General features: G+C 42.6%; 1 protein-coding gene across 3 annotated transcripts; it reads left to right on the forward strand.

Annotated features, from left to right (window-relative positions):
• Positions 1-36: 36 nt before the first annotated feature.
• On the forward strand, positions 37-5829 carry nmi (N-myc (and STAT) interactor). Of its 3 annotated transcripts, none has more exons than XM_036959323.1 (10): positions 37-174; positions 284-340; positions 431-496; positions 580-738; positions 912-1028; positions 1138-1297; positions 2307-2413; positions 2733-2919; positions 3053-3156; positions 5061-5829. In XM_036959323.1, exons 2-10 carry the CDS (start codon positions 299-301, stop codon positions 5262-5264), a joined length of 1146 nt encoding a protein of 381 aa, XP_036815218.1. In that variant the 5' UTR covers positions 37-174; positions 284-298; the 3' UTR covers positions 5265-5829. The 3 variants fall into 3 exon arrangements, with proteins under 3 accessions (XP_036815218.1, XP_036815217.1, XP_036815219.1); XM_036959322.1 differs by having other exon boundaries at positions 39-174; positions 296-340; XM_036959324.1 differs by having other exon boundaries at positions 39-174; positions 296-340; positions 2307-2362.
• The last annotated feature ends 5056 nt before the right edge of the window (positions 5830-10885 follow it).

Consider the following 10885-nt stretch of genomic DNA (forward strand, 5'->3'; position numbering starts at 1 on the left):
ATGGAAAATCACTTGCTATTATTACATTGCGTTGCTCTCTGCAGCAACTTTCACTTTTGATTTCGACCCCACGTGACTTCGAGGAACTCAGAGTAGGTTACAAAAGATAATCAATTCGTCGTGATATTTGACTGTAGGAAACAGTATCAGTCCGTATTTTCTCAGGCCGATTCGGTAAGTTAACATTACTTGCAACTGACCACGAATTAATCTATCTACTTGTAACTGACCATGAATTCATCTGTCATTTAAAAAGTAACATGATCGCAATAATAATTGTTAGACTTTTACGCAGATAATGAGTGACTCTGACGCCGTCAAGCCGCTTGTGAATGGAAAGGTAGAGTAAAATCATGTAGGCCAATTGGACAATAATTTCCTTTGACTATTATTTTTTTTCGAAATACATGAAATATCTTTTTATAAATAGATGGATAACATCGATGATGAAGAACAGAAACTGTCTGTAGCCAAGGAAGAGCTGAATACATTGACGGTAGGCCTATTTGCAGAGTTTAGCTATTTATCTGTCAAATTAATGTTTTTTTACATAAATATTTATTTCCTATTATTATGCAGAAACAACTTGAGAAGGCAGAGGACGAAAAATCTAGGCTGCAGTTGGCAAAACTGAGCGCAGAAGATTCAAAGAAAGAGGCTTCAAAAAATGTGATGGTCCTTCAACGACAGGGGGAGCAACGTCAGGAGGAGTTCTCTAAAACTGTGAAAGGGATACAGGTAGTCATTTACTTGCCCGTGGCGCTTTAAAATAACATTCACTCAGTGGATATTTATATTACATTTACTACTGTAGTTTTATCTGTATAGTCACTCAGATAGATATTGAGGCTGTGGTGGATGAATCAAATATGTTTTTCAAATGTAACCACTTGCATGGTATTGTTACACAGAATGATATCTCGATGCTTGAGAAGGGTAACAAAGATCTGATGGAGAAACTGAAGAAAAGCCAGGCTAAGCTACGGGCTAAGAAGACAGAGTCTGCTACACTTCAGCAGAGGTTTAAGGTAGGTAATGTAACAACAGATGTTAAATATGAATTTCAAATATTTTGAGAGGACTAAAAAGAAAGCAATTCTGGCATGGACAACACTCACACTCTACTGCTGGTTCCAGATCTATGTCCAGATCCCTGAAAAGAAGGTGAAGTTTACCCGTAAGGAGGAGGACAGCGATGACAGCGGTCAACACATCAAGGGGGTGTTCACCATTGCCCAGAGACCATCAGTGCTCCTGAAGGGGGGGCAGGCTCTCATCACTTTTGAGGAGGAGAAAGGTACAGGAAACAGGACGTCCATCTTTGTGGCTTCATAAAGACAGTGCACATTAATCTACATAACTCATCATTATGTTGAATGTGAGGCATTATGTTCCATGTGCGGCATTATGTTCCATGTGAGGCATTATGTTCCATGTGAGGCATTATGTTCCATGTGAGGCATTATGTTCCATGTGAGGCATTATGTTCCATGTGCGGCATTATGTTCCATGTGCGGCATTATGTTCCATGTGAGGCATTATGTTCCATGTGAGGCATTATGTTCCATGTGCGGCATTATGTTCCATGTGAGGCATCATGTTCCATGTGCGGCATTATGTTCCATGTGAGGCATTATGTTCCATGTGAGGCATTATGTTCCATGTGAGGCATTATGTTCCATGTGAGGCATTATGTTCCATGTGCGGCATTATGTTCCATGTGAGGCATTATGTTCCATGTGAGGCATTATGTTCCATGTGAGGCATTATGTTCCATGTGAGGCATTATGTTCCATGTGCGGCATTATGTTCCATGTGAGGCATTATGTTCCATGTGAGGCATTATGTTCCATGTGAGGCATTATGTTCCATGTGCGGCATTATGTTCCATGTGAGGCATTATGTTCCATGTGAGGCATTATGTTCCATGTGAGGCATTATGTTCCATGTGAGGCATTATGTTCCATGTGAGGCATTATGTTCCATGTGAGGCATTATGTTCCATGTGAGGCATTATGTTCCATGTGAGGCATTATGTTCCATGTGCGGCATTATGTTCCATGTGAGGCATCATGTTCCATGTGCGGCATTATGTTCCATGTGAGGCATTATGTTCCATGTGAGGCATTATGTTCCATGTGAGGCATTATGTTCCATGTGCGGCATTATGTTCCATGTGAGGCATTATGTTCCATGTGAGGCATTATGTTCCATGTGAGGCATTATGTTCCATGTGAGGCATTATGTTCCATGTGAGGCATTATGTTGAATGTGTTATATTGGGATTATCCTTCCCTCTCTCTCAGTGGCTGCCCAGATCCTGAAGATGGCCAAGTGTACTGTGTCCTGTGATAAAGACAAGGTGCATGTGAAGCCCAAAAGCCTCACACTGGACCCCTTTGTAAAGTTTGAGGTACACCATTTCACACAATGAATGTGTCAAGTTAAATTAAGTACTTTGAAGACGTTAAAGATAACCGCCTCCAGCCGATAATGATTTAGTTTACTATGGAGTCTGTTTTCTAGAATAGAGTCATCTTATTTACTGCAAAGTGTAAAGGTGTGTTCCAATCAACTTTGAGTAAGGAATTAGCGATTATTTCAAGAAAACTATACCATTCAATTGATACAATGGTGTCTATAATGACTTGTTGATATTGTTGATGATTCACTGCTGTGCTATTGCCCAGGTGACACACCTGTAACCAAGTTATGTGGCTGTTGCTGTGCAGGTACACCTTGATGTCTCCACAAAGACACTCAGCTTCTCCAATGTCCCGTTCACCCTGTCAGAGGAACGAATGAGAGACCGTCTGGAGATCAGCTTCTCCAAGCCCAGTCGAGGGGGAGGAGAGGTGCAGAGGGTGGACTATGACAAGCACACTGGGAGAGGACAAATCACCTTCCTCAACTCTGGAGGTACAGTACATCTAGTGTATGTGTGTTTGTCTGCCAGTGTCAGAACATGATTTGTTTTATTGGAAAGTGCCTTATTCAATATGTTTAATCATAGAAGAGTTCATATTTTAAATACTTGTGTCTACTTTTCTAGTTGCAGAGAGGCTGGCCCTGAAAAGGAAGTACATCGTGGATATGGACCGTGAGGTGAATGTGAAAGTTGACCTTGTTTACAACTACAAGCTGAAGAAGTTTCAGGTGAGATTAAAACAGTCGCTCATCTTTTCTCTGTCATTTGTTTACATACAGTATGCCCTTCCTAAGCATTGTCCCGTTGTGACTGTCCAATCGGATCAAAGGTGTCTGGACTTTGCCATGACTGTTTCAAGTATGTTGGGTTTTCCAAGTCAGGAGCCACAGCTTGCTGTATTAGGTTATTTAGTTTCTACTAGAGCTGGGACGATAAACCAAAATGATCGACACATTTCTCTAGCCTATACTAGAGAGATGTGAAGTTTGAAATGCAATAAGTTATCTAATATGGGTGATTGTTAAATGGGACAAACTAGTAGTAGTAGTAAACTCGGCAAAAAAGAAACGTCCTCTCACTGTCAACTGCGTTTATTTTCAGCAAACTTAACATGTGTAAATATTTGTATGAACATAACAAGATTCAACAACTGAGACATAAACTGAACAAGTTCTACAGACATGTGACTAACAGAAATTGAATAATGTGTCCCTGAACAAAGAGTGTAGTCACCAGCTTCATTAAGTACTGCAGTGCATCTCCTCCTCATGGACTGCACCAGATTTGCCAGTTCTTACTGTGAGATGTTACCCCACTCTTCCACCAAGGCACCTGCAAGTTCCTGGACATTTCTTGGGGGAATGGCCCTAGCCCTCACACTCTGATCCAACAGGTCCCAGACATGCTCAATGGGCTTGAGATCCGGGCTCTTCGCTAGCCATGGCAGAACACTGACATTCCTGTCTTGCAGGAAATCATGCACAGAACGAGCAGTATGGCTGGTGGCATTGTCATGCTGGAGGGTCATGTCAGGATGAGCCTGCAGGAAGGGTACCACATGAGGGAGGAGGATGTCTTCCCTGTAACACACAGCTTTGAGATTGCCTGCAATGACAGCAAGCTCAGTCCGATGATGCTGTGACACACCGCCCCAGACCATGATTGACCCTCCACCTCCAAATTCGATCCCGCTCCAGAGTACAGGCCTCGGTGTAACGCTCATTCCTTCAACGATAAATGCGAATCCGACCATCATCCCTGATGTGACAAAACCGTGACTCGTCAGAGAGAGTCCAGCCTCTCTCAGCCTATTGCAGACAGTCTGAGCACTGATGGAGGGATTGTGCGTTCCTGGTGTAACTCGGGCAGTTGTTGTTGCCATCCTGTACCTGTTCCGCAGTTGTGATGTTCGGATGTACCGATCCTGTGCAGGTGTTGTTACACGTGGTCTGCCACTATGAGGACGATCAGCTGTCCGTCCTGTCTCCCTGTAGCGCTGTCTTAGGTGTCTCACAGTACGGACATTGCAATTTATTGCCCTGGCCACTTCTGCAGTCCTCATGCCTCCTTGCAGCATGCTTAAGGCAGGTTCACACAGATGAGCAGGGACCCTGGGGATCTTCTTTTGGTGTTTTTCAGAGTCAGTAGAAAAGCCTCTTTAGTGTCCTAAGTTTTCATAACTGTGACCTTAATTGCCTACTGTCTGTAAGCTGTTAGTGTCTTAACGACCGTTCCACAGGTGCAAGTTCATTAATTGTTTATGGTTCATTGAACATGCATGGGAAACAGTGTTTAAACCCTTTACAATGAAGATCTGTGAAGTTATTTAGATTTTTACGAATTATCTTTGAAAGACAGGGTCCTGAAAAAGGGACGTTTCTTTTTTTCAGATGAACTCTGATAACTATCAGAATAGTACATCCATATCACCCAGCTCTAGTCTCTACTGGAGCAGGACTTTGACATGTGCCTGTGTGGTACTCTTGTGACAGACTGCTAACATGTGTGTTCACAAATGAACAGGATGGTTCTTTACCAACGTTTTTCTGCTGTCTTGTTTCAGATGTTATGTGTAGAGTTGACTGACACATGCATATCAACTGAGAGTGTTTTACTTGAACCTTTGTTGCAGACGTTCTGCGGCACTCCGACGCGCACCATCCTCCTGTGCGGGATTGCAGACTTCCAGGATGAGGAGGACCTGCAGGATCACCTGGAGATTCACTTCCAGAAGCCCAGTAACTATGGAGGGGAGGTGGAGTGCATCAAGTATGTCTCCGGGGGCAACGAGGTCAAGGCCTTCTTCACTGAGGACATGGCTGAGAGTGAGGCTTAACATTAACAAACGGCCATCCTCTTACGATACATCTATGCTCATGTTTCTCAGTACTTAGTTGGTACCACATGAAGGAACCTTAGCGATGATGTATTCATCCGCATTTACCATAATCTATACCCCACTGACATGCAGCACTATATTATACCAAAACTGATCTGTAAGTCTTGGGAAATTAGTCATGTCATCTTTGTATACTGACTAAGTTTAACAAGGCCTTAAAACGTGCATGATAATGCCTTGTGCAGAGCCTTAAGTTTAGAATAATATTGATTAGAAGGATCTTTATAGTTATATAGTCAAACTCTATTAGAAGGGGACAAATGAAAATGCACAGTAGTTGTTTTCATCTAGAGATACTATGTCTATTTCTCCGTGTCGGGCATCTTTGTGATATGATTAAAGGTGTTTTTTGCTCAAAACTTCAAATCATGGGTTTTTAAATCGGTGATCATGACATGAATCATGAATTTACTGTATGGATAATCCCATTGATCGTGGTATATGAGTAACCCACCTACTTAATTTCACCCCATAAAATGCATTTAATGCATATCACATTGTTTTATTGAACTCCTGTATGCTTTCTGACTACAGTGCTTAAATATAGGCCTGAATACGCACCATTCAAATATTGATAACAGCGCAGGTGATAACATAATCTGTGCTGAGCAAAAATATCAACGCAACATGCAACAATTTCAAAGATTTTACTGAGTTAACAGTGCATATAAGGAAATCAGTCAGTTGAAATACATTCATTGTGCACTAATCTATGGATTTCACATGACTGGTCAGGGGTGCAGCCATTGGTGGGCCCACTGTGGAGCAAGGCCCAGCCAATCAAAATGCATTTTTTTCTCCACAAAAGGGCTTTATTACAGACAGAAATAGTCCTCAGTTTCATCAGCTGTCTGGTCTCAGACAATCCTGCAGGTGAAGAAGCCGGATGTGGAGGTCCTGGGCTGATGTGGTTACACGTGGTCTGCGGTTGCGAGTCCGGTTGGACGCACTGCCGAATTCTCTAAAACGACATTGGAGGCTGCTTATGGTATATAAATTAGCATTCAATTCTTTGACAGCAACTCTGGTGGACATTCCTGCAGTCAGCATTCCAATTGCACGCTCCCTCAAAACCTGAGACATCTGTGACATTATGTTGTGTGACAAAACTGCACATTTTAGAGTAGCCTTTTACTGCACGTGTAATGATCATGCTGCTTAATCAGCTTATTGATATACCACTCCTGTCAGGTGGATGGATTATCTTGGCAAATGAGAAATGCTCACTAACACGGACGTAAACAAATTTGTGCAAAATAGTAGTTTTGTGCTTATGGACAATTTCTGGGATCTTTTCTTTCAGCTCATGAAACATGAGACGAGCACTTTCCATGTTGTGTTGATATTTTTGTTCAGTGTACAACTCAACTGTAAATAAAGACTGCTGAAGGCCACTAGATGGCAGTGTTTTATCATTATTCCCAACTTAATCAAGTATTCCAACACACTTAGCAATTTGGTTTTCGCATCCTAAACTTTACTTGAATGGTAATCAGGTAATTAAGCTATTTGTTACATCAGTGTAGAGGGGCTACAAACACCCCGTAATGCTGATCAATTGATAGGAAATGCAATGCAAAGCACAGGTCACTTAGAAATGTCCTTGTTTTTGAAAGAAAAGCTACATTTTTGTCCATTAAAATAACATCAAATTGATCAGAAATACAGTGTAGACATTGTTAATGTTGTAAATTGCTATTATAGCTGGAAACAGCAGATTTTTTTTATGGAATATCTACATAGACGTACAGAGGCCCATTATCACCAACCATCACTCCTGTGTTCTAATGTTAGCTAATCCAAGTCTATCATTTTAAAAGGCTAATTGATCATTAGAAAACAATTATGTTTGCAATTATGTTAGCACAGTGGAAAACTGTTGACCTGATTAAAGAAGCAATAAAACTGTCCTTCTTTAGACTAGTTGAGTATCTGGAGCATCAGCATTTGTGGGTTCGATTACAGCCTCAAAATGAATAAACAAAGGACTTTCTTCTGAAACTCTTCAGTCTATTCTTGTTCTGATAAATGAAGGCTATTCCTTGTGAGAAATTGCCAAGAAACTGAAGATCTCGTACAACGCTGTGGACTACTCCCTTCACAGAAGAGAGCAAACTGTCTCTAACCAGAATAGAAAGAGGAGTTGGAGGCCCCGGTATACAACTGAGCAAGAGGACAAGTACATTAAAGTGTCTAGTTTGAGAAATAGTTGCCTCACAAGTCCTCAACTGGTGACTCCGGGATGCTGGCCTTCTAGGCAGAGTTCCTCTGTCCAGTGTATGTGTTCTTTTGCCCATCTTAATCTTTTATTTTTATTGGCCAGTCTGAGGTATGGCTTTTTCTTTGCAACTTTGCCTTGTAGGCCAGCATCCCGGAGTCACCTCTTCACTGTTGACATTGAGACTGGTGTTTTGCGGGTCCTATTTAATGAAGCTGCAATTTGAGGACATGTGAGGAATCTATTTCTCAAACTAGACACTTTAATGTACTTGTCACACTTCCAGACAAACTAAACACATTCTTTGCCCACTTTAAGGATAATATAGTGCCACTGTCGCGTCCCGCTAACAACGACTGTACCCTCCCCTCTCCTTCTCCTTGGCTGACGTGAGTAAAACATTTAAACGTGTTAACCCTTGCAAGGCTGCTGGCCCAAACGGCATCCCTAGCCTCGTCCTCAGGGCATGTGCAGACCAGCTTGCTGGTGTGTTTCCGGACATATTCAATCACTCCCTATCCCAGTATCTTGTCCCCACATGCTTCAAGATGGCTACCATTGTTCCTGTACCCAAGAAGGCAAAGATAACTGAGCTAAATTACTTCCGCCCCATAGCACTCACTTCTGTCATCATGAAATGCTTTGAGAGACTAGTCAAGGATCATATCAACTCTACCTTACCGGCCACCCACTTCAGTTTGCATACCGCCCCAACAGGTCCACAGACTATGCAATCGCCATCACACTATACCTATGTAAGAATGCTGGTCATTGACTACAGCTCAGCATTCAACACCATAGTACCCTCCAAGCTCATCATCAAGCTGGAGGGCCTGCCTCAACTCCGCCCTGTGCAATTGGGTCCTGGACTTCCTGAAAGCCCGCCCCTAGGTGGTGAAGGTAGGAAACATCTCTACTTCGCTGACCCTCAACACTGGGGCCCCACAAGGGTGCGTGCTCTGCCCCCTCCTGTACTCCCTGTTCACCCACAACTGTGTGGCCATGCACGCCTCCAACTCAATCATCAAGTTTGCAGATGACACAACAGTAGTGAGCTTGATTACCAACAACGATGAGACAGCCTACAGGGAGGAGGTGAGGGTGTGGTGTCAGGAAAACAACCTCTCGCTCAAACAAAACAAAGGAGATGATCGTGGACTTCAGGAAACAGCAGAGGGAACACCCCCCTATCCATATTCAAAGAGACAGCAGTGGAAAAGGTGGAAAGTTTTAAGTTCTTCGGCGTACAGATCACAGACAAACTGAAATGGTCCACCCACACAGACAGTGTGGTGAAGAAGGCACAACAGCGCCTCTTCAACCTCAGGAGGCTGAAGAAATTTGGCTTGTCACCCAAAACCTTGACAAACCTTTACAGATGCACAATCGAGAGCATCCTGTCAGGCTGTATCACCACCTGGTGTGGCAACTGCACCTCCCTCAACCACAAGGCTCTCCAGAGGGTGGTGTGGTGTGCACAACGCATCACCGGGGGCAAACTACCTGCCATCCATGACACATACAGCACCTGATGTCACAGGAAGGCCAAAAAAATCATCAAGGACATCAACCACCCGAGGCACTGCCTGTTCACACTGTTACCATCCAGAAGGCGAGGTCAGTACAGGTGCATCAAAGCTGGGACGGAGAGACTGAAAAACAGCTTCGATCTCAATCATTAACTCAGAGAAGCTGCTGCCTACATTGAGACCCAAACACTGGCTACTTTAAGAAATGGGTCACTAGTCACTTTATACAATGGCACTCTAAATAATGCCACTTTTATAATGTTAACATATCTTACATAACGCATATCACATGTAGATACTGTATTTTATACCGTCTATTGCACCTTGCTTATACCGCTCGGCCATCGCTCATCCATATACTTATATGTACATATTCTCATTCACCCCTTTAGATTTGTGTGTATTAGGTAGTCGTTGGGTAATTGTTAGATTACTTGTTAGATATTACTACAGTGTCGGATCTAGAAGCACAAGCATTTCACTACACTCACATTAACATCTGCTAACCATGTGTATGTGACAAATACAATTTGATTTGATTTGTACGCCTATGAAGATATTCCATTAAGAATCAGCCGTTTCCAGCTACAATAGTCATTTAGAACATTAACAATGTCTACACTGTATTTCTGATCAATTTGATGTCATTTTAAACAAGGACATTTCTAACTGGTCCCAAACTTTTGAACGGTAGTGTATATATTTTAATGAAGCATTTTCTAAATTCAAAACGGAGCCCCTGCAACTGCACAGACATTTTGAGACTCCTGTTTCCACGAATTGAAGACGAAGATAATATCACCAATACCAGGTCAGTTGAAAAATATCAGCCACCGTTTTGCATAGCCACACCTGTGACTACCAGACAATGGTACATATTTGTGGGGTTAAATCACACTATTGGGTGTTACAGTCTGTAGCTATGCCTCCCTCTGCCTCCCCTCCACCTGCCTCCCCTAACCCTCCTGCCTTTTCTCTCCTACAGCTCCTAATTGGTTGAAATGTGTCTGCTTGTTGCTATAGCCCTGCGTCCTATACAGTATGGTTCATGTTGCATGCCAGTGTTAGTGAGTTAATGTTACAGTAGACGCATTTTTCCAAATCTCCCTAGGTGATATCTCAGAGGATAGGAAGGATATAATCTCTCCAGGTGATATCTTGGAGGATAGGAAGGATGTAATCTCTCCAGGTGATATCTTGGAAGATAGGAAGGATGTAATCTCTCCAGGTGATATCTTGGAAGATAGGAAGAATGTAATCTCTCCAGGTGATATCTTGGAGGACAGGAAGGATATAATCTCTCCGGGTAATATCTTAGAAGATAGGAAGGATAAAATCTCTCCAGGTGTTATCTTGGAGGATAGGAAGGATATAATCTCTCCGGGTGATATCTCAGAGGATAGGAAGGAGGTAATCTCTCCAGGTGATATCTCAGAGGATAGGAAGGATGTAATCTCTCCAGGTGATATCTCAGAGGACAGGAAGGATATAATCTCTCCAGGTGAAATCTTGGAGGATAGGAAGGATGTAATCTCTCCAGGTGATATCTTGGAAGATAGGAAGGATATAATCTCTCCGGGTGATATCTCAGAGGATAGGAAGGATGTAATCTCTCCAGGTGATATCTCAGAGGATAGGAAGGATGTAATCTCTCCAGGTGATATCTCAGAGGACAGGAAGGATATAATCTCTCCAGGTGATATCTCAGAGGACAGGAAGGATATAATCTCTCCAGGTGAAATCTTGGAGGATAGGAAGGATATAATCTCTCCGGGTGATATCTCAGAGGATAGGAAGGATATAATCTCTAT

The sequence above is a fragment of the Oncorhynchus mykiss genome, chromosome 22, assembly GCF_013265735.2.
Source record: "Oncorhynchus mykiss isolate Arlee chromosome 22, USDA_OmykA_1.1, whole genome shotgun sequence".
Lineage (NCBI taxonomy): Eukaryota > Metazoa > Chordata > Actinopteri > Salmoniformes > Salmonidae > Oncorhynchus > Oncorhynchus mykiss.

Coding starts and splice junctions, on each gene's coding strand:
- nmi (XM_036959323.1), top strand. CDS start 299: ATGAGTGACTCTGACGCCGTCAAGCCGCTTGTGAATGGAAAG. Junction 1,298..2,306: donor CACTTTTGAGGAGGAGAAAG/GTACAGGAAACA, acceptor CCTCTCTCTCAG/TGGCTGCCCAGATCCTGAAG. Junction 2,414..2,732: donor ACCCCTTTGTAAAGTTTGAG/GTACACCATTTC, acceptor GTTGCTGTGCAG/GTACACCTTGATGTCTCCAC.